The 27,797-nt window shown below is 48.7% G+C and overlaps 1 protein-coding gene across 3 annotated transcripts; it reads left to right on the forward strand.

The window, feature by feature from the left end:
* The first annotated feature begins 8,115 nt into the window (after positions 1-8,115).
* On the forward strand, positions 8,116-27,748 carry NECAP2 (NECAP endocytosis associated 2). 3 transcript variants are annotated; one of them, XM_030805797.1, is made up of 8 exons: positions 8,116-8,297; positions 11,086-11,186; positions 15,344-15,448; positions 15,534-15,615; positions 16,550-16,658; positions 19,228-19,405; positions 23,482-23,575; positions 26,515-27,748. In XM_030805797.1, exons 1-8 carry the CDS (start codon positions 8,206-8,208, stop codon positions 26,561-26,563), a joined length of 810 nt encoding a protein of 269 aa, XP_030661657.1. In that variant the 5' UTR covers positions 8,116-8,205; the 3' UTR covers positions 26,564-27,748. The 3 variants fall into 3 exon arrangements, with proteins under 3 accessions (XP_030661657.1, XP_030661659.1, XP_030661658.1); XM_030805798.1 differs by having other exon boundaries at positions 8,129-8,219; XM_030805799.1 differs by lacking the exon at positions 23,482-23,575 and having other exon boundaries at positions 26,515-26,669.
* The last annotated feature ends 49 nt before the right edge of the window (positions 27,749-27,797 follow it).

Genomic DNA, 27,797 nt, shown 5'->3' on the forward strand with positions numbered 1-27,797 from the left:
ACCTCCCATTTTTTCTATCTTTCCAATAGCCCCCAACCCATCCTTCAAGCTCCTCCCTCTTCTCCAAGTTTCCAACCATCTCAGCTCTCTCTCCAGCCACTGAATTCCTTTGAGGCAACATCAGCGCCATTTCTATGGGTACATGGACCCCCTTTCACTGTTAACTAGTTTCCAGTAGTAAATCCTAACCCCCACGCCCCTTCCTCCCATATGAGACCATATGACCTTGAAGATCTTGATGGTGCTTCTTCCACTTTAAATCATGGCAGGCCCGCCAGCATCCATGGAAGAACCTTCTATGTGCTGGAAACCTTTGTAAACAGTATTCTCCTAACAGCCCTGTGAAGTCAGTGGGTTCAGCCCTGTTTTAAAGATGGGGCAATTAAGGCTCTGAGCAATGTCTTGTCTGATACCACATGGCCAGTCTTCAGAGGAACTGGATTCAAACCCAGGCCCGTCTGACTCCCATGGCCGCTCATCTCACTGTATCATTTTGCCTACAAAGAAGCCTAAGTCATTCATGCATTTCCTTGTGCAATCAATAACCGTGTAATGACACGTGCCCGTGCTAGGGACAATGTCAGGCCTTGGGGGATACACTGGGTGTCCTGACGGTTCCCACAGTTTACCAGGGACACAGAGGAGGCGCACTTAATAGCTGCTGACCCAAGTCCGCACTTCCTTTTCCTGCCCTCCAGGTCCTTCCTGCAGTTAGAGCTGCACCCCTACTACTGTGCAAACCAGACCGCAGCTGGTTTGGTGGGGTGACCTCCCACCTCTGGTGCAGCTCTGGCCTCACAAAGGACCAGGCTGTCACCTGGAGCAGAAAAGTCAGGACTGTGGCCAAGTCCTTCTCTCTTGCCTTGGAGTTCCTTGCCCCTCCCCAGCCTCTTTCCCATTAGGGTTCCACTAACCATTCCCGCTTCCTCTGAGTCTTCCTGTCTCAGGGGTGGATGAACCACCTAGGGAAAATCTCCCCCTATGCCCCTCAAACACACCCCCTATTGTCCACTGTCTCTGCCTGAGAATGTACAGGCTCAGCCTTGGAATTGTCAGGCCCCAGTATTACACAAACTGAAGTTTTATGGAGGCAGAAGCCCCAGAGGGGCTCCAGCCCCCATCTGTCCACATCTGGAGCTTGCTAACTGTGAGAATCTAGACAAGGAGGGGAAGCCCCAGCCCTAGCAGAGGGGCTTGGAATCCAAGGGCAGAACTGGGAGAGAAGTTGACAAATATCGACTATGTCCCCTTTTCAGATCACTTGGGACCCTTTTTTGTTTACAGCTTTATTGAAATTTAACTCACATACCATACAGTTCACCCATTTAAAGTGTACAATTCAACGGCTTTCAGGATATTCACAGAGTTGTGTCACCCTCGCCCTAATTCTAGAACATTTTTATCACCCCAAAAAGAAACCCCACACCCTTTGGCCATCATCCCCAATCTTCCCACCCCAAACCCAGCCCTAGGTAACCACTAATCTACTTTCTGTCTTAGTGGATTTGTCTATTCTGAACATTCCATATAAATGGAATCATACTATATATGGTCCTTGGTGAGTAGCTTCTTTCACTTAACGTCATGTTTTCAAGGTTCATCCATGTCGTAGCACATATCAGAATTTCATTCCTTTTTATGGCTGAGTAATATTTCACTGTATGGCTAGACCCCATTTGGTTTATCCATTCATCAGTAGATAGAAATTGGGGTTGTTTCTTTTTTTTTCTTTTTTTTTTTTGAGACGGGTTTTGCTCTGTCACTCAGGCTGGAGTGCAGCAGTGCAATCATAGCTTACTATAGCCTCAAACTCCTGGGCTCAACGGATCCTCTCACCTCAGCCTCTGAGTGGCTGGCTGGGACTACAGATGCATGCCACCATGCCTAGCTCGTCTTAAAATTTTTTAAATTTTAAATAGAGGTGAGGTCTCATTAGGTTGCCCAGGCTGCTCAAAGTCCTGAGCTTAAGTGATCCTCCCACCTTGGCCTCCCAAAGTGCTGGGATTACAGGTGTGAGCCACCATGCCTGGCCCATTTCCACATCTTACCTATTATGAATAACGCTGCTATGAACATTCATGTACAAGTTTTTATATGAACATACATTTGCATTTCTCTTGGGTATGTATATAGGAGCGGAATTGCTGAATCACATGTCAACTCATGTTTAGCTTTTGAGTAATTGCCAGACTTTCTCAAAGTGGCTGCATCATTTTACCTTCTTACCAGCAGCATATGACTGCTCCAATTTTTCTGCATCCTCTCCAACACTTGTTATTATCTGTCTTATTTCTTTCTTTCTTTATTTTTTGAGACAGGGTCTTCCTTTATCACCCAGGATGGAGTGCAGTGGTATGATCATAGCTCACTGCAACCTCCAACTCTGGGGTTCAAGGGATCCTCCCACCTTAGCCTCCTGAGTAGCTGAGACTACAAGTGCACACCACCACACCTGGCTAATTTTTAAATATTTTGTAGATGGGAATCTCACTATGTTGTCCAGGCTGGTCTTGAACTCCTGGGCTCAAGGGATCCTCCCAACTCAGCCTCCCAGTGTTTTGGGATTACAGGTGTGAGCCACTGTACCTGGCCTTACTTGTCTTTTTTATCATAGCTATACTAGTGGATGTGAGTGTAAAGTGTTATTTCATTCTGATTTTGATTTGCATTTCCCTAATGGCCGATAATGTTGGACATCTTCATGCGCTTATTGGCCATTTGTCTATCTTCTTTGGAAAAAATGTTTATTCAGAGCCAGAGCCTTCGTCCTTTTTTTTTTTTTTTTTTTTTTTTGAGATGGAGTCTCGCTCTGTCGCCCAGGCTGGAGTGCAGTGGCCTAGTTCCGGCTCACTGCAACCTCCGCCTCCCGTGTCCAAGCAATTCTTCTGCCTCAGCCTCCCTAGTAGCTGAGATTACAGGTGTGTGCCACCACACCAGACTAATTTTTGTATTTCTAGTGAGACGCGGTTTTGCCATGTTGACCAGGCTGGTCTCAAACCCCTGACCTCAGGTGATCTGCCCACTTCAGCCTCCCAAAGTGCTGGGATTACAGGTGTGAGCCACCAAGCCTGGCCCTTTTTTTTTTTTTTTTTCAGACAGGGTCTTACTCTGCCCACAGGCTGGACTGCAGTAGCATGAATGTGGATCACCATAGCCTTGACCTCCTGGGCTCAGGTGATCCTCCCATTTCAGCCTCTCAAGGTGCTGGAATTACAGGCATGAGTCACAGCACCCAGCCTGCCTCTGTCCATTTATATTGGGTTGTCTTTTTATTATTGCATGGTAAATGTTCTTTATAAATTCTAGATGCATGTCCCGAATCATATATATGATTTGCAAAAATTTTCTCCCATTATGTGGATTACACTTTCACCTTTTTGTCTTTTGAAGCACAAAAGTTTTAAATTTTTGTAAAAGTTCAATTTATTGGCTGGGTGCAGTGGCTCACACCTGTAATCCTAGCACTTTGGGAGGCTGAGGCGGGCGGATCACAAGGTCAGGGGTTTGAGACCAGCCGGGCCAACAAGGTGAAACCCCATCTCTACTAAAGATACAAAAAATTAGCTGGGTGTGGTGGTGCATGCCTGTAATCCCAGCACTTTGGGAGGCCGAGGCGGGCAGATCACCTGAGGTCAGGAGTTTGAGACCAGCCTGACCAACATGGAGAAACCCCATCTCTACTAAAAATACAAAATTAGCCGGGCATTGTGGCACAGGCCTGTAATCCCAGCTACTCAGGACGCTGAGGCAGGAGAATTGCTTGAACCTGGGAGGTGGAGGGTTGCAGTGAGCCGGGATCGCACCATTGCACTCTAGCCTAGATGACAGGGTAAGACTGTCTCAAAAACAAACAAACAAACAAAAAAACAAACTACAGATAGGGTGCAGTGTATACTGCTCAGGTGATGGGTGGACCAAAGTCTTACAAATCACCACTAAAGAACCTACTCATGCAGGGCAAGGTGGCTCACGCCTGTAATCCCAGCACTTTGGGATGCCAAAGGGGGCAGATCACTTGAGGTCAGGAGTTTGAGATCACCCTGGCTAACATGGTGAAACCCTGTTTCTACTAAAAATACAAAAATTAGCTGGGCATGGTGGTGCATGCCTGTAATTCCAGGTACTCAGGAGGCTGAGGCAGGAGAACTGCTTGAACCCGGGACATAGAGGTTGCAGTGAGCAGAGATTGCACCACTACACGCCAGCCTGGGCAACAGAGCAAGACTCTGTCTCAAAAAAAAATTTACTAATGTAACCAAAAAACAAAACAAAACAAAACAAAACAAAAAAACCTTAGTCATGTAGCCAAATACCACCTGTACCACAATAACCTATGGAAAAATAAATAAATAAATAAATAAATAAAAAGTTTTGAAATCAGGAAGTGTGAGTCCTCCAACTTTGTTCTTTCTCAAAATTCTTTGGGTATTGAGTGCCCCTTTCATAAGTGGTTTCCTCATCTGAAAAATGGGAGAATTTCTCTTGGAAATATCTATGATGGCAGGAAAATACAGCAGAGAAAGATAAGTGGCGTATCATATATATGGCTGGAGGCTGTCCGGGAAAGCTTGTTCACCTCACACCCCACCTTGGCCCTGCACCTACCAGAAATCAGCTGGGTGAGTCACAGTGAGATTTTCCATCCCTGCTCACCGCCTCGCACACAGGATGGACTCTGTCTGAGTCTATACTTTGCCTGTTGGCTTGAATTGGATTTGTTTGGTATACAGGGCAGTTAAACCGGGAATAGATGGCAGGTCCAATTATTCTCAACAGCAGAGGTTTAGGAATGCATTTCAGGAATGTCCAGCCATGTGGTTAGGGTTTGAGAATAAGGCAAGGGGCTGTGTGACCTCCAACTACTGGACAGTGTCATTTCCCCCAGCTTGTCACTGGTTCAGGTGCCCCCATTACACAATGAAGATAACAATCGTTGCCTTGCCAACCTCACAGTGATTATTGTGCCAGGGTACTCTCTCCCAGAAAGCCTTCCCTGACTGTCCCCAGACTGTCTGGAGTTTCTTTTCTTTGCTCCCACAGCCCCCTGTAAATTTGCTTCATTATAATACCTTTCATTCTGCGTTGCCAATGACTGCTTTTCTCTCTGTCTCCTCCAGTCTGTGAGCTCCAGGATGGTAGGAGCTGGATTGGCCGCATCTCAGTGACCCCAGTACTCAGCACCTGGCATAGGGTATGTGCTTGATGCCTGTCTTTGTTAGACTGAACAGAACTGAAAGTGCTCTGAATGGCCGGGTGCGGTGGCTCACACCTGTAATCCCAGCACTTTGGGAGGCTGAGGTGGGTGGATCACTTGAGGTCAGGAGTTCTAGACCAGCCTGGCCAACATGGTGAAACCCCGTCTCTACTAAAAATACAAAAATTAGCCAGGCATGGTGGCACATGCCTGTAATCCCAGCTACCTGGGAGGCTGAGGCACGAGAATCGCTTGAACCTGGGAGGAGAAGTTGCAGTGAGCCGAGATCATGCCATTGCCTTCCAGCCTGGGTGATAGAGTGAGACTTAGTCCCCCCCCAAAAAAATTGGAAAATAAGGCCAGGTATGGTGGCTCATGCCTGTAATCCTAGCACTTTGGAAGGCTGAGGCAGGAGGATCTCTTGAAGACAGGAATTCAAGACCAGCCTGGGCAACACAGCAAGACCCCCGTCTCTACAAAAAGTAAGAAAATTAGCAGGGTAGGGTGGTGTGTGCCTGTAGGCTCAGCTACTCAAAAGGTTGAGGCAGGAGGATCCCTTGAGCCCGGAAGTTTGAGGCTGCAGTGAGCGATGATTGCACCATTGCACTCTGGTGTGGGGTGACAGAGAGAGAGAGAAAGAGAGAGACCCTGTCTCAAAAAAAAAAAAAAAAAAAAGGAAAAGAAAAATAACCAATATTTGCAAAAATGTGAAGAAATTGAAACCCTTATGAATGTAAATGGTGCTGCTGCTGTGGAAGACAGTTTGGAGGCTCCTCAAAAAGCTGAACAAGGCTGGACATGGTGGTTCACAACTGTAGTCCCAGCTACTTGTGAGGCTGAGTTGGGAGGATCACTTGAGCCCGGGAGGTTGAGGCTGCAGTGAGCCGTGATCATGCCAAGGCATTCCAGCCTGGGCAACAGAGTGAGATGCTGTTTCAAACAAAACAAAACCACTAAACATAGCATTATTGTATAACTCAGCAGTTTCACTCCTATGTATACACTCAAGAAAATGGAAAACAGGACTTGAACAAGTGTTTGAACACCAATGCTCATAGTAGCCCAATTCCCAGTACCAAAAGGTGATAACATCCTAATTGTTGACAGATGAATGGATAAACAAAATATGGTATATACATGCAATGGAATATTATCCCTCCATTAAAAGGAATGAAATTCTGATCCATGCTACATGAATGAACCTTGAAAACTCGATGCTAAGTGAAATAAGAGACACAAAAGCCCAATATTGTATGATTCCACTTATAAGAGGTATCTAGAAAAGGCAAATTCATAGGGACAGAAAGTAGAACAGAGGTTACTAAGGGATGGAGCAGAAGGAAATGGGAAGTTATTGCTAAAGGGTGTGGAGTTTCTGTTTGGGATGATGAAAAGTTCTGGAAAGCATGGTATAGTTGCACAATATTGTGAATGTACTTAATTTCACAGCACTGCACACTTAAAATGGTAAATTTTATGTTATGTATATTTTACAATACAAATGTAAGTGGTTAGATCAATCCTATATTAAAGAGCTTATAAAAAATGAGTAGAAATGGCTGGGTGCAGTGGCTCACGCCTGTAATCCCAGCACTTGGGAGGCCGAAGTTGGCGGATCATTTGAGGTCAGGAGTTCAAGATCAGCTTGGCCAATCTGGTGAAACCCCCGTCTCTACCAAAAAAATACAAAAACTAGCCAGGCGTGGTGGTGGGCGCCTGTAATCCCAGCTACTCGGTAGGCTGAGGCAGAAGAATCGCTTGAACCCGGGAGGTGGAGGTTGCAGTGAGCTGAGATTGCACCACTGCACTCCAGCCTGGGCGACAGAGTGAGACTTTGTCTGAAAAAAAAAAAAAAAAAAAAAAAAGTAAAAAGGAGAAGGAGAGTGAGAGAGAAAAGGAAAGAAGGGGTGGGGAAAGTTTGGGGTATTCAGTGAGTCAGAGATTTGGGATCAGCTGCACCCCACATAGGGGCTGGCACATTGCAGGCACTCAACTAGCAGAATGAATGAGAGAATGGTAGGGAAGGAGGGATTTTGAGAATTTGGCTAGGGTAGACATTGTATCTCCTAGAATATTCTGGGAGAAATAGAAGTTAAGACTGGGATTCTTCTTTTTTTTTTTTTTTTTTTTTGAGACAGAGTCCCACTCTGTTACCCAGGTTGAGGTGCAGTGGCACAATTTCAGCTCACCGCAACATCCACATCCCGGGTTCAAGCGATTCTAGTGCTTCAGCCTCCCAAGTAGCTAGGACTACAGACACACGCCACCAAGCCCGGCTAATTTTTGTATTTTTAGTAGAGACGGGGTTTCACCATGTTGGCCAGGCTGGTCTCGAACTCCTGACCTCAGGTGATCCGCCCGCCTCAGCCTCCCAAAGTGCTGGGATTACAGGCGTGAGCTACCAAGCCTGGCCTGGAATTCTTCTTAAATTACTTGTGTTACTAAACTTTACTTCTTTGAATACAACTCGTTGTTGAGGTTTGGCCACACAGGGCCCTGAGCACATAAGTGGGTTCCCCTAGGGGAAGCATGGAGGGTGGTAGGGTAATGGCATCCACTTAGTCTGGTGGGTCAGGTGCCAGCTGAGCCTGATATTCAGGAAAGGTAAGGATATTCAGGCAGAGGAGGCGCCGAGGCAAAGGCTGGAAGGCAGAGATGCTGCAGGGTGGGTTACAGCTTTGCCTCAAGGCCAAATGGGCCCCAGGCCTAAGAACTGAAGCGATGGGGATGATCCACACCCAGACGACGGGTTACGGAGGGGTTCGTCCATGGCGGGCGCAGGGCGCTTTCTCTGCGTCCGAAGGTGCCTGGAGGGAGGGGAAAAGCCTCCGGAGGTCGCCCGCCACGTGTCTTGAGCCGGGTTTCCAGCAGAGGACGCACAAACGAGGCGGTGCTGAGGCCCGCGAGCTGCCGCTCTAGCCGAAACTTGGTCACAGAGTCGCGCCGCTTCCGTCCGTACGACAGAGGAACGGTGAAAGGAGCCGGAAGTCTGGTGGGCTCCAGGCGTCGCGATGGAGGAGAGCGGGTACGAGTCGGTGCTCTGTGTCAAGCCTGACGTCCACGTCTACCGCATCCCTCCCCGGGCTACCAACCGTGGCTACAGGTGACTCCCCGCCGCCAGACCAGGCTAGCTCCAATTTAACCCTTTCTCCGCCACCCGGACACACCCACTGCAGGAACCGAGGACAGCCCTGGCCAGTTTTGGGGCGATTGGGAGCTAATGCTGCTGCTTCTTCCAGTTCCAGGCCCGAGCAGGGAGGCGGACCCAGAGTTTCGCCCGTCTCAGTACGACGCACGGGACTCCTGGTGGCGGGAAGGGCGTTAAAGCCGTATCTAGCGCTTAGGGACCCCGGTGGGCTGCCGAGTACCCTAAACTTGGTCGGGGGTGGTGATGTCGCAGACGCTTCTCTTTTAGCGCTAACCGGTGGCCTTGAAGGGATCCTTGAAAAGCCTTAAGCGGGGAGGTGCCCTATCACAGACGGAAATCCCCGAGAGGAGGGGAGGGAGCCCAGAGCCTGCTGAAAGGACCGGTCCCGGGGAGCTTTAAGCTGACGGTCGAAGCCCGGGGACCCCTTCCTACCCAGATCCCTTCGCACGAATTTCACCCTTGATCACAGCCTGGAGCACTTGGGAGGACCCCATCTATATTTCTCTGATCTCTACCTGAGACGAATAAACACACACGCTTGTAAACATACAGAGTATCTCTGCAAGGGAACACAGGAAACTGCCATAGGGGAGGGGAACCGCCCTTGGAAGGAGACTTCCTTTCCCTTTTGTGCTGTTTGCGTTTTACTACCCTTTGTATGCGTTATCCATCAAAACGACGAAAAATATTAAAAGAAAAAAAGATACACTTCATACAGACAACCTGGCCTATGGCTATTTTGTGCCACTGAGTGGTGGTGTTGAGTGCTCGTATTTGCGGGGGCCTGGGTGGCTCTTAAAGGCGATGGTTGTCCAAGTTTTTGAAATACAGGATTGGCCTGCACCCCAAGAATGATGGAGCATCCACATATCCTCTTGTTACTTTCCAGTTGTGTTACCGTGGGCTCATAGCTGATCTTATGGTGAAAAGATGTGTTAGTGAACATTACATTCATGACATATTTTAAAATAGTATAAAAACAAAAACAACAGTTACCAAAATACATTTGTTTTCTGTCATCAAACTGTAGTTGGACCATCAAACCACTGATGGTCGTCTAGCCCCATCCCCTGTTGGGTCTTTTTTTTTTTTTTTTTTTTTTTGAGACAGTTTCCCTCTCGTTGTCCGGTCTAGAGTGCAATGGTGCGATCTCGGCTCACTGCAACCTCCACCTCCCAGATTCAAGCGATTCTCCTGCCTCAGCCTCCCGAGTAGCTGGGATTACAGTCATACACCACCACACCCGACTAATTTTGTGTTTTTAGTAGAGACGAGGTTTCTCCATGTTGGTGAGGCTTATCTCGAACTCCTGACCTCAGGTGATCCACTCGCCTCGGCTTCCCAAAGTGCTGGGATTACAGGCATGAACCACCACGCCCGGCCTCCTATTGGGTCTTTAGTAGGATGGATTTGGTTCCTCTTGGTGCCCCAGAGAGCGAGGTTATGAATTGTCAGGGCTGGCTGGTTTAGCTCAGAGGAAACTACCAGTGCCTGCATTTAAGTCTTGGAGCTCTCCTTAGCCTGAATCTCAGGCCTGGTAAGAGGAACAGGAACTGAGTCTGCTGATTTGTGAATTGAGAATCTGCATTTGTGCAGCCCTCAAGACAGCCGCGGCCAGGGTTCTTGAGAACTGGCACGGGGACTTCTAAGAAAAGCCTCCTGGAAACACCTGCTGTTCTTGCTATTTGGGGATTTAACTGACCTTTCCTTAGAACTAAAATGTGAAGTTAATGCTTTAAAAGAGTCAAAACAGCTGGCTGTGGTGGCTCATGCCTGTCGTCCCAACACTTTGGGAAGCCTAGGTGGAAGGATCCCTTGAGCCCAAGACTTCGGGACCAGCCTGGGCAACATAGTGAGACCCTATCTCTATACTTTTTTTTTTAATTGGCCTGGTGTGTTGGTACACACCTGTAGTCCCAGCTACTCAGGAGGCTGAGGTGGGAGGATCTCTTGAGCTCAGGAGGTTGAGGCTTCAGTGAGCTTTGGTTGTGCCACTGCACTTCAGCCTGGGTGACAGAGTGAGACCCCGTCTCGAACAAGTTAGAGCCAAAAGAGGCATTGCTGTAGGTTCGTGGTTTCCTGGGTTTCTTCCTAAGCACCCATTCACTTTTCTCACATGTACTGTTGTTCTCCTTTTCTCTTCTGGTGGTTGCTCCGTGCTGTCTTTTTCTTTCAAGATAGTCTCACTGGTCTCAAATGGTTGCCCTGACCACTGCAGTCAAGCAGTGTCAGAAACAGAATCAGGTCCTTGCAGCTGCTGCTTCTATAGAAAGGAAACTGGAAGTCCTACGTGGAGGAGGACACTGTGGTCTAGAGAGGGGGTCACCAAGTGACAACCCACTGTGTTTTTGTATGGTTCACACCTAAGAATAGTTTTTACATTTTTTATATGGTTTGGAAATTTTTTAAAGGAGAATATTTCATACTGGAAACATTATATGAATTTCAGATTTCAGTGTCTACACTTTGATTGAAATACAGCTGTGCTCAGTAGAAAATGCTCAGTTAAGATACCTAAAGCATCACCACGTGCATGTTCTATACTGCTTTTACCCTACAGCAGCAGAGCTGCCTTGTTGTGACAGGCTGTGTGGCCTGCAGAGCCAAAGATACTTACTGTCTGACTCTTCACAGAAAATGTTTGCCAACTGTTGGGCTAGAATAAGCAGCCCTTTCCATTCCCAGCATTGGGGTCACACAGCAGGAGCCTCTGGCAGAGGTTCAGTGGTGTTTGTCCCCTTAGGGCCGCGGAGTGGCAGCTGGACCAGCCATCGTGGAGTGGCCGGCTGAGGATCACTGCAAAGGGGCAGATGGCCTACATCAAGCTGGAGGACAGGACGTCAGGTAACCGCAAGGGAGGCTGCACCGAGCTGAGGGGCCGCATTCCCACTTTATGAAGGGAGAGGTGGCCTGGTCTGGCCAGGCTGCTCAGGGGTCATGGGAACCTGTCCTGAAAAATCAGAGACGTGTGTGTACCTTTAAGCTGTACCATTCCCCCACCTTAGTTGTAGAAAGTACTGTCTCCAGGTGTAAAAACGAGTATTTTATGTCAAACACCAGTTCCTTTTAGGAGTCCTCAGGAAAATGTGGAGGCCAAGGAGAGGAGACCACAGCTTGGTCCTGGTAGGAAGTAGGAAGCCCTGGAAGTGGCCTTGAAGACAGGCGGGTGAGGATGCACAGCCCTCTGCCGCTGGGCTCTGCTTCCTACTGAAGAATTGTTTATCAATGCAGCGGTAACTCCCAGAGCTGACCACACCCATTAACCGAAGAAGCTGGAAACTGTCCTACTCAGCTCTTTCTGTAGTGAGAGGACAAGCCGAGCTGGGTTGTGTTGGGGTCAGCTGGCAGAGATCGTCTTGGGGGAAACTTCACAAGTCCTGGGCCACCTGTGCCTCTGGGTGAGCTGTGGAGGGCAGTGCACCTGGAATCCCCTAGCTGAGACCCCGAGTGGGGTCGGACACAGTGTCTGCTCAGTCAGGTGCCACAATATTCGGTCATTTATTTTTTCTACGTAGAGATTTTCCTTTGTAGAGCAGAAGAGAAAGTGCAAAAGTTTAGAGACAGAACTGGCTGCCTCTTCTCAGAACTATGTTCTGCCTGAGCTGCTGGATGTGGGGTGAGCCACATGACCTCTGGGGCCTTGGCCTCCTCCTTGTTGAAATGGGGATCGTATTAGTTCCCCCTTCATAAGATTGTTGGAGAATAGGAAGTGAGCAGCTATTTCTCTAATGCTTTATGGACTGCGAGGCAACCCAAAGCATTGATGTGTTCTTCGGGAACTTGGGTACTGGCGGCAGAGGAGTTTGAAGAGGCAGCTGCCATGGCCAGACCAGAGACTTTTAGCTGGAGAATTGTGGGACACCCCAGGTAGTGTCATAAGAGAATGGTAACACCTCTTGTTCTCTGGGGAATTTGGTAACTGCGACTTTATTAAAAAAAAAAAAATCATTTTTTTTTTAGACAGAGTCTTGCTGTGTCACCCAGGCTGAGAGTGCAGTGGCACAATCTCGGCTCACCGCAGCCTTTGCCTCACGGGTTCAAGCAATTCTCTGCCTCAGCCTCCCGAGTAGCTGGGATTACAGGCGCCCACCACCACACCCAGCTAATTTTTTTTGTATTTTTAGTAGAGCTGGGGTTTCACCATATTGGCCAGGCTGTTCTTGAACTCCTGACCTCGTGATCCGCCCGCCTCGGCCTCCCAAAGTGTTGGGATTGCAGGTGTGAGCCACTGGGCCCCAGCCAGCTGTGACTTTAACATGACTCCCTAATGTAACAGCCACTGCCTAGGGCTGAGCCTCGCCTGTGGGACCCACCCCAAGGTGCTCTTAGCTCAAGGTCATGCTTGGGTCATGTTAGTCTCTTACTTTCCCATGAGGTAATGAGCATATCACTCTAGGCCAGGCTTTCTCAGCTTCAGCACTGTTGACACCTGGGGCCAGATGAGTCTTTGTTTTGGAGAGCTGTGGAACCTAGTGAGGACATTTCACAGCATTCTTGGCCTCTGTCGAGCAGATGCCAGTAGCACCTCCCAAGTTGTGACAATCAAAATTATCTCTAGACATTGCCAGATGTCTCTTGGGGACGGGAGCAAAATCACCCCTGATTGAGAACTGCTGTAGGCTGAAGGCATCTTGGTGAGGTTGGAACACAAGGCAGATAAATTGACAAGAAACCACAGACTCTAGGGCTGTTGGTTTTGAATCAGTTCAGACTTAATTACAAAATTACCTCTTGCCTGGGTGTGGTAGCTCATGCCTGTAATCCCAGCACTTTAGGAGGCCAAGACAGGTGGATCGCTTGAGTGCAGGAATTCCAGAGCAGCCTGGGCAATATGACAAAACCCTGTCTCTAATAAAAATACAAAAATTAGCGAGGCGTGGTGGTGCACACCTGTGATCCCAGCTACTTGGGAGGCTGAGGCACAAGAATCACTTGAACCAAGGAGGCAGAGATTGCAGTGAGCCGAGATTGCGCCATTGCACTCCAGCCTGGGTGACAGTGCAAGACTGTCTCAAAAAGAAAACAAAAAAAAAAAAGTCCGGGCACGGTGGCTCACTGCCTGTAATCCCAGCACTTTGGGAGGCCAATGCGGGCAGATCACCTGAGGTCGGGAGTTCGAGACCAGCCTGACCAACACAGAGATACCTCGCCTCTACTAAAAATACAAAATTAGCCGGGCGTGGTGGTGCATGCCTGTAAACCCAGCTATTCGGGAGGTTGAGGCAGGAGAATTGCTTGAACCTGGGAGGTGGAGGTTGCAGTGAGCCGAGATCGTGCCGTTGCACTCCAGCCTGGGCAACAAGAGTGAAACTCCGTCTTGGAAAAAAAAAAACAAAACCCAAAAAACAAAGTTATCTCTAAACCACAGGATTCAGTAGAAGATATTTGGTTAAATACTTAAAGCACCAGTCAGGTGTGGTGACTCACGCTTATAATCCCAGGGCTTTGGGAGGCCAAGGTGGGAGGATCGCTTGAGACCAGGAGTTAGAGACCAGCCTGGGCAACATATCAAGACCCTGTCTCTAACAAAAGAAATTGAGTGGGCATGGTGGCATGTGCCTGTATTCCCAACTACGTGAGAGGCTGAAGCCGGAAGATTACTTGAGCCCAGGAGTTCGAGGCTGCAGTGAGCTATGATGCACTGCACACTGCACTTCAATCTGGGCAACAGAGCATGACCCTGTTTTTCTTTTTCTTTTTTTTTTTTCTTGTTACCTTGGCTGGAGTGCAGTGGCACAATCTCAGCTCACTGCAGCCTCCAACTCCTGGGGTCAGGGATCCTCCTGCCTCAGCCTCCCAGGGAGCTGGAACTGAATGTGCATGCCACCATGCCTGGCTTATTTTTATATTTTTTGTAGAGACCAGGTTTCACCATCTTGCTCATGCTAGTCTCAAATTCCTGGGCTGGGCTGGGCTGGATGCAGTGGCTCACGCCTGTAATCCCAGCACTTTGGGAGGCCGAGGCAGGCAGATCACCTGAGGTCAGGAGTTCAAGACCAGCCTGGCCAACATGGTGAAACACTGTCTCTACTAAAAATACAAAAATTAGCTGGGCGTGGTGGTGCATGCCTGTAATCCCAGCTACTTGGGAGGCTGAGGCAGGAGAATCACTTGAACCTGGGAGGCGGAGGTTGCAGTGAGCCAAGATCGTGCCATTGCACTCCAGCCTGGGCAACAGAGGGAGACTCTATCTCAGGGGAAAAAAAAAAAAGGTATAAATCAAATTCCTGGGCTCAAGCAATGCACCCCACCTCAGCCTCCCAAAGTGCTGGGACCACACCCACTCCATGACCCTGTTTCTAAAAAACAAAAAATACTAAAAGCAACAACAGACGTCAGCACATGCAAAAAACTGATGCCAGTCATAAATGCTCGTGGAAATTTTATGTTGTGCCGCACCTGTCGAGTGCTGTAGTTGACAAGGTGATGTGTTTCACAAGGGCTCCTTTTAAAGCTAGTCATGCTTGCCCTGTCTCAGATTGAATTAAATCAGCTTGCTTCAGATTCCCTATGGGTGTGAAAACTTCTCCCTTCTTTCCTCGGGGCTCATTGGCCCCTCTTGTAGTCCTGCCTCAGGTGCGAGGCCTCTTCAGCAGGTGTGATTGCCTAGACCAGGGCTCACCTGTTCTAGGACACTCAGTTCAGGTAATGTAAGTGGGTAAAGCAGATGGAATGGATGGGCTAGCAGCTCCAGCTTATTCTCAGGTGGGCTTGGAGGCTCAGCATGAATAGAGCTTAATTTTAAGAAAAGCCAGGCGGACTACTAAACTGTGAGCTAGATTTGACCTGTAAGCTCTCTCTGACTTAAGCCTTTCTTTGGTTATATTTTCTGTGTCTTCCCTTTAGCAAGAATGGATTTGATTTGAATCCCACAGTAAGGTTTGCCAATCTGTCTCAGCTGGCTAGAAATGCCTTGTGGGCTAAAGGCCCAGTAGTGTGGTAGAAACACTTGGCTGGAAAGGGGCTCAGGGCTCAGCGCTCGGCCTAACCTGTGCTTTCAGGGGAGCTCTTTGCTCAGGCCCCGGTGGATCAGTTTCCTGGCACAGCTGTGGAGAGTGTGACAGATTCCAGCAGGTACTTCGTGATCCGCATTGAAGATGGAAACGGTAGGCATGGGTCCTGGTGCTTCCTCCTCTGGGAAAGGTTTTTTCTGCCTTTGGAAGGTGGGATTGATCATGTGTTGTCCCCCAGGGCGACGGGCGTTTATTGGAATTGGCTTCGGGGACCGAGGTGATGCCTTTGACTTCAATGTTGCATTGCAGGACCATTTCAAGTGAGTGGTTCTGGGAGACACATGCTCATGCCCCTCCCTTCTTTCCCTGGACAGAATGATTTCCCAGGTTAGGATACGCAAGTGTTTGTGCGTGATTTGTCTGGCAGCAGAGACTCAGGAGAACCCAGGGCAAGCCACCTCTCTGCTCTGCCAATGTTCATCTCTGCTGTAAAGCCTTCTCTTTTACCCGAGGCCCATCTCTACCATCCCAGCCTTCGGACCTGCCACCTGTCTTCCCTTACCAGTCCCCTGAGCAGCCAGAGTCCTCATCAGGCTCCTGTGGCCTTTCTGGGCCTGCTCCTCCATGTAATCAATGGTGATTGGATTCCCAGGGCACCCAGCAGATGCCCTGATGTCCTTTTCTGAAGCTAAGAGACAGGGCAGGAAGTCCTTCTCCATCTGCAGGGCTCGAACTCAGGCTGCCAGTGAGTGGGCTGTGTCCGGCCACTCGTGTGGGCGCCTCTGGCTCTTCCCTTACCGGTGCTGCTGGGTGGTGTGCTATGGAGGGTGGGGGACCTTTGTGTTGCCCTGTACTTCTGGGTATCTGTCTTGTCCCCCCCGTCTACCTTCTGAGTGTTTGAGGGTGTGTAGAGACCGCATCTTATGCTGTAGAGGGAAGGGCAGCGCTCACGTGTCCTACAGACAGTGTTAGGACCCTCTACGTAAGTGATCTTGCTGAACTCATAGCCATCTTGAAGACCTATAGAATTGTGGGCATATTTTGCTGATGAGGAAACCAATGTGCATGCAGCTACTTAAGTGTCAGAGCAGGATTTGAATTCAGGCCTCACTCCCAAGCCTGCCCTCTTTCTACCACCCCGTCTCACTACGAGGCTCAGCCTCGACTGATGGCAGGCAGTAGTGAAGTGAGCCAGTGATTGCAGAGCAGCTGGTCTCTTCCTTCCTCACCTTTTTCCTCATGTTCTCTCCCCAGGTGGGTGAAACAGCAGTGTGAATTTGCAAAACAAGCCCAGAACCCAGACCAAGGCCCTAAATTGGACCTGGGCTTCAAGGAGGGCCAGACCATCAAGCTCAACATCGCAGTGAGTTCTACCCTTGCTTGGCTGTGGTGGCTGTGGTCATGTGATACTTGTGGCCACACAGCCCAGAGCCCATAAGCTCTTCTTATGGTTCAGCTCTTTCAGTTCAGCAGATGTTTAGTGAGCATCTGCCTTGTGCCAGGTCCTGCACCGGGGGTGAACGAGAGACCTCTCGTCTCATGGAGCTCAGAGTTGAGCTGAGACAGGCAGGTAAAAATGTGATTACAATATGGCAGGAAAGGTTCCATGACTAAGGGATGCCCTGGGTGCCATGGGCTCCTAGAGGAAGGGTGTGCAGCCCATAGTCGTGGGAACCAAGGAAGGCTTCTTGGAAGAAGGGACCTGTAGGCAAGGGAAGAGTGATCAAAGAGTGGTTCACACAGAGGAACAGCAGGTGCAAAGCCTCTGAACTGAGAAGGAGCATCAGTCATTTGCTGCCAGAGGTGGTGTTTCTGTCCTAGCTATTAGAGTGCATCAGGAGGGACCTGTGTGCTCATCCCAGGCTGTGTCTTGAATAAGGAAGATTTGGGAGAGTTCTGGCAGGAAGGCGTTGAGGTGGGCGCTGGGAGTCCTGGGCAGCTTCTGCTGATGGTGTTGTCCTGGCTCCTGTGTCTTCGTTCTGAACTGCTCTGCCTCTGGCTTCCCCCCGTCAGCTCCTGTTCATAGGAACAGGCTGGGCTGGGCTGGGTTGCCTAAAGTTGGCCTTTACCTGGCTGCAAGGGTGGAGAGGGGAGATGAGGTCAGAGTCGTGATTGCGGGGACCCAAGGACCAAGTGGATTGGTTTTTGTTTTTGCTAGGAATACTGTGTTGAGATGGATGTGTTTTTTGAAGAAGCTTTGTAACTCTAAAATAATGCTTTTCCTCTTTACTTACCGTCTCTTTCTCCTCTTTTCTGCTTCGTGCTGGTGATGATTTGGGATCCTTGAAGTTGGCCAGCTGGCCCTTATGAGAGAAGTGCAAGTCCAATCCAGTGGACTGGTTGGGATGTGATTCTTTCTCTCGTTTGGAGGAAACTAACATTTAATGAGCATCAGCTGTGGGCCAGGTAGTGTTTTTAGGCATTTCTCATGTGAATTAAACATCCTCTCCCTTTCCTCCATGAGATGAGGAAATGGAGGCTTAGGGAGGGTTGGGGACTTGCCCAGGGTCACAGAGCTAGAAATAACTGGCACAGCTGTGCTCACACTGAGGTCTTTTGACTTCAGGGCTGGACTTATTATTTTATTAAGCTGCTGCTTTCCTTACAAGTAGGGAACACATTATCTTCATCTGTGTAACTTGTGCTGGTTTCTGGCTCATGCTTGGTGCTCAATTTTTTTTTTTAAGCATTTTCTTGAAGTATAATATGCATGTAAAACAGTGTACAAATCATAAATGCAGAACTCAGTGAAATTTTAAAAATCTATAGGCTGGGAGTGGTGGCTCACGCCTGTAATCCCAGCACTTTGGGATGCCGAGGTGGGCGGATCACCTGAGGTTGGGAGTCTGAGACCAGCCTGACCAACATGGACAAACCCCGTCTCTACTAAAAATACAAAATTAGCCGGGCATGGTGGCCCATGGCTGTAATCCCAGCTACTCGGGAGGCTGAGGCAGGAGAATTGCTTTTACCTGGGAGGCGGAGGTTGCAGTGAGCTGAGATCGAGCCATTGTACTCCAGCCTGGGCAACAAGAGCGAAACTCTGGCTCAAAAAACAAAACAAAAAACCCAATTTATAAACTTGCACCTTGCTCAAGATGCAAAAGATTGTCAGCACTCTGGAAACACCTCTCCTGGCCCCTCCCAGTAACTACCCTGAGTAACCCCATCCTGACTTCACATACCCTAGGTTTTGTTTGTTCTTAACTTTCATTAATTGAATCATACACCTAATCCTGTTTTGGAATGATTTCTTTCTTTTACTCAACGTAATTTTTGTGAGAGTCATCCACGGTGTTGCGTGTAGTTTGTTCATTCTCATTGTTGTGGCATGTACCATTGTGAGAATTCACCCAATTTATTTATGTTTTACTGATGATGGACATTTGGGTAGTTTCCATTTGGGGGCGATTACAAATAGTGCTGCTGTAGATGTTTGAGTTCATGTCTTTTGGTGCATATGTGTATGATTTCTGTTGGTTTATATCTAGGAGTGGAATTGTGGAGTCATAAGTTTAAGTTCCTATGTTGAGCTTTATAGATCCTTTCAAATAATTTTTCAAAGTAGTTTTACCAGTTTACACTTCAACCAGCAGCGCATGAATAGTTACTTCATATCATAGTCAATACTTGAGAATCTACATTTTAGCCATTCTGGTGAGTGTGTAATGGTATATTATTATAGCTTTGATCTGCATTTCCCTGATGAATGAAGTGGGGGTGCTGGATTTTAAAATGGACCTTATTTGTGATAGATTCAGAATGATGATGCACTAAGTATAGCTCATAGCAATGGAGGTGCTAGGTAGGACCATCTTTTGGTTACACAGATGTTGGGGGTCTGGGGTCACCTTGGCCCTCCTTGTGGGGTTTTCTGGTAGCATTGGGACTCCAGCAGAACAGGCTGATTTGCATTCCTCTTCCCTCTTTAGAACATGAAGAAGAAGGAAGGAGCAGCTGGGAATCCCCGAGCCCGGCCTGCCAGCACAGGAGGGCTGAGCCTGCTTCCCCCTCCCCCAGGGGGGAAAACCTCCACCCTGATCCCTCCCCCGGGGGAGCAGTTGGCTGTGGGGGGATCCCTCGTCCAGCCAGCAGTTGCTCCCAGTTCAGGTTAGTGCTCAGTGGGTGACTGCTGGATCAGTACCTGTGGGCTCCTCTTCTCACTGGCAGCCGGGCGCCATGGTTTCCCCCCCATTACACACACAGATTCGTCATGTAGTACCTGTCCGTGTCAAAGAAGAAGGCGGGCACCCAAAGCTGATTCTGCACATGCTGGGTAGGGGCTCCTCCTACTTGGCCTTTAGGGTGTCTGCCTTCCCCTGAGAGGCCGGGGCTGCGACTTGTTTGTTACTGTGAAATCATGAACGTGTCGGTTCCTGGTTCCCAGTGTCTGCCTAGTGGGTACTGAGTGAGTGGGTAATGGAGACACAGTCTCTGCTCACGTGTAGTGAGAGAGATGAGTCACAGCACAGAGACCAAATGTGTAGGGCCTAGACTCACCATCAGCTGGTGTGATCTGGGGAGGTTTCATGAAAGAGGTGACATTGATCTGGACCTTGAAGGAAGGAGATAGAGCTTGGCATTCCAGGCAGAGAGAAGAACATGAATGAGGCCCAGACTTTTAGACACCTGGTGTATTTAGGGAGATGGGTACAGCATAATATGTGCCCAAGGTGAGTGGTGGGAAATGAGATTTCGTTTGGAATGAGCACCTCGGGTGTGGGAAGCTGAGAGCATTTGCCCCGGCAGCTTGTGCTGAGGAACCCTTAGGAGACTCCGGGATTCCGGAAGCGAGTGTCTAGTGTCAGCCTCTGACCACGCTGGGGTGCCAGCCCTTTGCCTCTACCTCCCCACCCTGCCCAGCCCAGCTTGATGATCCTGGCCTTTCTCGGGCTGGGCGATTGTCACCAGCCTGCCTTCTGCGCACAGCTCTCCCCAGCTTGCAGGCAGGAAGCCTTCTTGCTTTCCTGATTCCTAAGCCTCCCCAACATCGGCTGCCCTATCTAGAGGTGAAGCTTCAGACTTCAGCCTTGTGGGGAATACTCCAACCTGGAGAGTGGCAGGAGGGGCAGTCAGAGAGCCCCTGCCCGATACCAGGAACTGTTCTTTAAGCGTTATTTCTCAGAGTGGGGTCATAGGACCATTTGCCTTGGTATCGCTGGGGGATGGGGGCAGGAATCTGCATTCTTATGTCTTTTTTTTTTTTTTTTTTTTTTTTTTTATTTTTTTTTTTTGAGACGGAGTCTCGCTCTGTCGCCCAGGCTGGAGTGCAGTGGCGCGATCTCGGCTCACTGCAAGCTCCGCCTACCGGGTTCACGCCATTCTCCTGCCTCAGCCTCCCGAGTAGCTGGGACTACAGGCGCCTGCCACCACGCCCGGCTGATTTTTTGTATTTTTAGTAGAGACGGGGTTTCACCATGTTAGCCAGGATGGTCTCGATCTCCTGACCTCGTGATCCGCCCGCCTCAGCCTCCCAAAGTGCTGGGATTACAGGCGTGAGCCACCGCCCGGCCTTTTTTTTTTTTTTGAGATGGAGTTTTTCTGCTCTTGTTGCCTAGGCTGGAGTGCAATGGCATGATCTCGGCTCACCACAACCTCTGCCTCCTGGGTTCAAGCGATTCTCCTGCCTCAGCCTCCCAAGTAGCTGGGATTACAGGCATGCGCCTCCACACCCAGCTAATTTTGTAATTTTAGTAGAGACGGGGTTTCTCCATGTTGGTCAGGCTGGTCTTGAACTCCCGACCTCAGGTGATCCGCCCACCTCAGCCTCCCAAAGTGCTAGGATTACAGGTGTGAGCCACTGCACCCGGCTTTTAGGTCTATTTTTGTTTGTGTGTTGACTAAAGTCTGAGAGCTACTACCTTAGGCCTTCCCTTGGTTGCTGATGGATATTTATTTATTTAAGATGGAGTCTTGCTCTGTCACCCAGGCTGGAGAGCAGTGGCATGTTCTCAGCTCACTGCAACCTCTGCCTCCTGGGTTCAAGCGATTCTTCTGCTTCAGCCTCCCGAGTAGCTGAGATCACAGGCACGCACCACCACGCCCAGCTAAGTTTTGTATTTTTAGTAGAGACAGGGTTTCACTGTGTTGGCCAGGATGGTCTCGATCTCCTGACCTTGTGATCTGCCCACCTCAGCCTCCCAAAGTGCTGGGATTACAGGCGTGAGCCACTGTGCCTGGCCTTGCTGATGCATTTTTAACAGCATTTTAATTTTAATATGGCACGCTTGCTATGTGCCAGGTAGAGTTCTAGGCACCGGTAGGTATAGCATCCAGTTTCAGCTCTCAAGGGCGTGTGTTCTGGTGTCTGAGACAGGCAGTTAGCATGTCTACAAGCAAAATGGTATCAGATAATAAGTCATGAATGTCAACATTTATGAAGAACTTACTATATGAACAATATGGTTGAGTTCAAATTTCAGCTTACTAGCTTTGTGATCTTTATTTTTATTTTTTATTTTTGAGACGGAGTTTTTTTGCTATTGTTGCCCAGGCTGGAGTGCGATGGAGCAATCTCAGCTTACCACAACCTCTGCTTCCTGGGTTCAAGTGATTCTCCTGCCTCAGCCTCCCGAGTAGCTAGGATTACAGGCATGCGCCACCTTTCCTGGCTAATTTTGTAGTTTTAGTAGAGACCAGGTTTCTCCTTGTTGGTCAGGCTGGTCTTGAACTCCCGACCTCAGGTGATCCTCCCGCCTCGGCCTCCCAAAGTGCTGGGATTACAGGCATGAGCCACTGCGCCTGGCCTACTTATTTATTTTTAAGATGGAGTCTCACTCTGTCGCCCAGGCTGGAGTGCAGTGGCATGATCTCAGCTTACCACAACCTCCGCCTCCTGGGTTCAAGCAATTCTCCTGCCTCAGCCTCCCAAGTAGCTGGCATTACAGGCATGCACCACCATGCCTGGCTAATTTTTGTATTTTTAGTAGAGACGGAGGTTTCACCATGTTGGCCAGGCTGGTCTCGAACTTCTGATCTCAGGTGATCCACCCGCTTCGGCCACCCAAAGTGCTGGGATTACAGGCTGAGCCAGTGTGCCCAGCCCAGTTTTGTGATCTTTAGAAAATCTCTTCTCCATGCCTCATTTTTCTCATCTGTAGGATAGGGGAAGTAATGATACTTAAAATACAGGTTTCTTGTAAGGATCAAATAAGCTGATCTGTGTATAGCACTTAGAACAATTTTTGGAACATTCTAAGCGCTGAGTGTTAGCTCTCATTTTATTAATATTATTGCCACTATATGCTGGACCTGTTCTAAGCATTCCGTGGATATTTAATCCTCACACCAGTCCTATGGAGTAGTTCCTGTTATTTTCAGCATTTTAGAGGTAGGAGAATGGAAACTGAAATGACCTGCACAGTCACGTGGCTCATCCTGATCTGTCTTTCCCTAGGGGCTGGGGTGAGGTTCACAGAAGATAAAGTGCCTTGAGCACTTGGTGAACTGTAAAACTCTAAACCATTGAGGGCCCTAGTTTTATCTGTTCTCCTGGCCCAGAGCAGATTAGAAATAGCAAATTAGTGCGAAGGCGGAGGGTGGCAAACATAGGCCCTTCAGAAGGGCGGTTGGTAGCACTGGGGGAGGTGCCTGAAAAGCACAAAAGCAGGCACTGCAGCCCCATGGTGTTGCCCACCTTGGTGGAGAGAGAGGATTGAGCTTCTGTGTGAGCTCTTTGGAACGCTCTTCCTGACCCCTAACCAGTTTGGGGCCTGGGACTTGGCACGTGGCTGGCACATAGTGTTCTCAGCCAGTTGATCCAGACATGGTAGTGCAGGCTTGATACGAAGATGATCTTGCGGTTTTGGTGGACATTCTCTGTTCAAGAAGCCGAGACGGGTTATAGTAAATTTTAAATAGATTTCAAATAAATGGTTGATAACAAAGTCAGCTTCAGGTATGCGTGATAGATGACGTGAGACTAACCACCCACCCCACGGGCACCCCTCCTTCCACCTTGTATGCACCTTTCTGTGTTTTCTTCAGAGCCCTCAAGGGCTGGTGAGAAGATGCTGGAAGTGTGGCAACTCAGTGGTGTTTTGTTGCCCAAAAGCATGTCTGGTGTGGCTTTCCCAGCTACCTGGTGTCATGAGACTGATCACTGAGTCTTCACGATTTGGTCGTGGAAACAACCAGAAAGAGAGGTCTCTGACTCCCCTGTTCCTTCTTCTCTTCCTACGGGTCGGACTCGGGAACATCAGTAGGAGGTGCTCCTGTACCCTGGCCACAGCCCAATCCTGCCACCGCTGACATCTGGGGAGACTTTACCAAATCTACAGGGTAAGGAGGGCCATGTTCTGGGGGTGGGGGTAGGGGGGCTGGGGCCAGGGCCGTTGCTCTACAAACCTGGTATTGTTCCCCATGCCTGCCTTCTGATGTTAGGATTAGGAGTAACAGTTTTAATTTGGATGTTTTCTTTTCTTTTTTTTTTTGTTGCCCAGGCTGGAGTGCAGTGGCATGATCTTGGCTCACTGCAACCTCTGCCTCCCAGGTTCAAGCTATTCTCCTGCCTCAGCCTCCTGAGTAGCTGGGATTACAGGCACCTGCCACCATGCCCGGCTAATTTTTTGTATTTTTAGTAGAGACGGGGTTTCACCATGTTGGTCAGGGTTGTCTCGAACTCCTGACCTCAGGCAATCCACCTGCCTCAGCCTCCCAAAGTACTGGGATTCCAGGCATGAGCCACCGCGCCTGGCCTGATTTGGATGTTTTCAAGCCAGCCAGAGGACAGAGCCCCAGCGTGCCTGCTTTGGGTGGCACACTTCTTTCCATGGAGGTTTTGCTGCTTTCCACTGTTATGTAGCCTGGGGCAACGCTTTGCAAATCTGGGCCTTTAAACCGCCTTCCCAAGTGCTTTGGCTTGTCCCCGGTACCTCCTTCTTCTATACCCCATCCCCTACCCCCAGCTTCCCCAAAATAGTGGACTGAGAGTTTAGACGCATGCTTCAGCCTCAGCCCATCCTCATAGAACACCTGAGGCAAGGTGGCTTATCTTCTCTGACTCCATAAGATCTCAACACTTTACTTGGGGCCAGGGTGAAAAGATACTAAATTCCTACTGCACTATTATTTACATGGACAGATTCTAGGACAGGGGTCAGCACACATTTTCTTTTTCTTTTCTTGTTTTGAGACAGGGTCTCTCTCTGTCACCCAGGCTGGAGTGCAGTGGCACTGTCATGACTTACTGCAACCAAATTTTCCCATGTAGCTGGCTCTACAGGTGCACATCACCATGCCAGCTATTTTTTGTATTTTTTCATAGATACGGGGTTTCGCCATGTTGTGCAGGCTGGTTTTGAACTCCTGGGCTCAAGCGATCTGCCTGCCTCGGCCTCCCAGGGTGCTGGGATTATAGGCACGAGCCAGTGTGCCCAGACACATTTTCTGTAAAGGACTAGATAGCAAATAGTTTAGACTATTCAGGCCGTGTGGTCTTCGTTCTAGCTACTCAATTCTGTTCTTGTTGCACAAAAGCAGCCACACATAATATGTAAACGAATCAGCATGGCTGTGTGCCAGTAAAATTTTATTTACAAAAATAGAGGCATGGGCCGGGCACGATGGTTCATGCCTGTAATCCCAGCACTTTGGGATTCCCAGGCGGGTGGATCACCTGAGGTCAGGAGTTCAAGACCAGCCTGGCCAACATGGTCAAACCCCATCTCTACTAAATATACAAAAATTAGTTGGGCGTGGTGGGGCGGCGCCTGTAATCCCAGCTACTTGGGAGGCTGAGGCACGAGAATTGCTTGAACCCTGGAGATTGCAGTGAGCTGAGATCATGCCACTGTAGTCCAGCCTGGGCGACAAGAGCAAGACTCCATCTCAAAAAACAAATATACAAACAAACAAAAAAAACAGAGGCATGAAATGAGGACTGTAACCCTTTTCCTGTTTGCCCTGAGAAAACTTGCCAGTGGCACTTCAGACTGCAGCGTTGACCCTGAGATAACTTTGTCACAAAATGTATTGCTTTTATATTATTTTTGCATCACTCTACTATATCAGCTTTGGAACAAAAGACATCATTCTATTTATAGCATTCTGTTTTTAATAGTGGTATTTCCATTTACAAAATATAGTAATTCTGTTTTTTGTTTTTTTGTTTTTGAGACAAGGTTTCACTCTGGTTGCCTAGGCTGGAGTGCAGTGGCGTGATGTCGGCTCACTGCATCCTTGACCTTCCAGGCTCAGGTGATTATCCCTCAGCCTCCTGAGTACCTGGGACTACAGGCAATTGCCATCACACCCGGCTAATTTTTTGTATTTTTAGTAGAGGTGGGGTTTTGCTATGTTGCCCAGGCTGGTCTGGAACTCCTGGAATCCAGCAGTCCGCCTACCTCAGCCTCCCAGAGTGCTGGGATTACAGGCATGAACTACCATGCCCGGCCCAAAATACAGTAATTATTGATTACTGAAAAAGTCTAATCCTAGAAAATGCAGCATTTTTACATGTGATGTTAACATCATCCTTGAACAGTTTTTAGCCTAAGATTCATTTGAGGAGTCTGATTTTTCCAAAATAGACAGTTCTGATTATTCAGATGATTCTGAAATAACTCCAAGAACAGTTTTTATATTTTATTTTCACATTGAAAATCAGTCAGATTTGCTTCAGCCTCAAAGAGCGTGTTTATGTAAAATTAAATGAGGGCTGGCAGTGAGCTGCCCTCTTTTTCTCTAGATGGGAAAGGGGTTAAGACTCTTCGGCCAGGCATGTTGGCTCACGCCTGTAATCCCAGCATTTTGGGAGGCCAAAGCAGGCAGATCACTTGAGGCCAGGAGTTCGAGACCAGTCTGGGCAACATGGCAAAAACCTGTCTCTACTAAAAGAAATACAAAAATTAACCGGTCATGTAGTTCCAGCTACTAGGGAGGCTGAGGTAGCCTCGCTTGAGCTCAAGAGGTTGAGGCTGCAGTTAGCCTTGAGTGTGCCACTGCATTCCAGCCTGGGCGACAGACCCTGTACCCCCCCAAAAAAAAAAATGAAACAAAACCACAAACAAAAAACTTTGATAAATACAGTTACATTAACTATTTAAAAAAAAACATCAAGGGCCAGATTTGGTCTCTGTGCCAAAGTTCGCTGACTGCTGCTCTAGAACATTTAGGAACTGGCTTCTTAGAGCTTTTTCTGTCCAGAGAGAAACCAACTTTTATCTGCTTTGTATTTTCAAAGATCTGAACTCCCCCACCCTTCCCTGTCTTCTCTACAGATCAACTTCCAGCCAGACCCAGCCAGGCACAGGCTGGGTCCAGTTCTGACCTGAGCACAGTTTTTCCTCATATGACTTCTGGGAAGGCGCTCCCTTGTCTGGGCCAAAGGAAGGAGGACGAAGCCCTCCTCAGCTGGCCGGTGTTTGGAGCATGAATCTCTCCTCTCCTCCTTGTCTGGCTTTGTTGACAAACTGGGTATGTTTGGCAGTAAATTGGCACCGTGTCACACTGTTTCCTGGGATTCAAGTATGCAACTAGAACACAGGAGAAGAAAAGCTCCAGGATCCCTGTCCCCATCTGTCCTCTTGACATGAGAGACTCTGAGACTTCTTCCATCGCAATGACCCGTATTAAACACAAGCCCCCAAAGCAAAAGAATAGGTTGAGTTTGCTGCCTGGATTCAGATCAGCCCTTCCCAGGGTCTACAGGTGTCACATGATCACAGTTCAGCAGGAGGCTTTCCGTACCTAACACTGGCTGTAGCCACTTCAGTTCATCTGCCCTCTAGAGGAGGGGTTTCTTCCTGATTTTTAGCAGGTTTAGAGGCTGCAGCTTGAGCTACAATCAGGAGGGAAACTGGAAGGATTAGCCGCTTTTAAAAATGTTTAAATATTTTGCTTTGCTAATGTGCTGATCAGCACTAACTCATCTTTGCAAAAGGAACTGCTCCCTCAGCGTGCCCCAGCAGGGGCCTCTGAAGGGTTTCCTCACTGTGGGCAGCTGCCCTGAGCTTCAGGCAGCAGTGTTCATCTCTGGCCAGTTGTCTGGTTTCCACGTATTCTAGGCCAGGTAGGCAACACAGAGCCAAGGTGGGTGCTGGAACCCAGACGGAACAGTGTTGGGGCAGGAAGGTGGAAGCTGTTGTCATGGAGCTGTGGGAGTTGGCATTCTGCTCATGGCCCTCTCGGCTCACAGGTTCACAGTGCAGCTCCTGGCAGACTTAGGTTTTCTCTTTGGTGGTTTCTAAAGTGCCTTATCTGCAAACAACTTCTTTTCTCCTTCAGGAACTGTGAATGGCTAGAAGGAGCTCAGTAAACTAGAAGTCCAGGGTTGCTTGGTTTACTGGTTTATGAGAAATCTGAAAGCACCATTCAAATTCCTTTTATTAACTCACCTCTCAGTTGAAAGATTTCTTCTTTGAAAGGTCAAGACCGTGAGCTGACAAAAGTGTTGGCCTTTTTGCGGGACCAGATTTTTAAGATAAAATAAATATTTTTACTTCTGTCATTGTATGTGAAAGATTGTGTTTCTGGCCATATGGCTGCTAAACTCTTCAGGGTG

This window comes from Nomascus leucogenys, chromosome 24 (genome assembly GCF_006542625.1).
Source record: "Nomascus leucogenys isolate Asia chromosome 24, Asia_NLE_v1, whole genome shotgun sequence".
NCBI lineage: Eukaryota > Metazoa > Chordata > Mammalia > Primates > Hylobatidae > Nomascus > Nomascus leucogenys.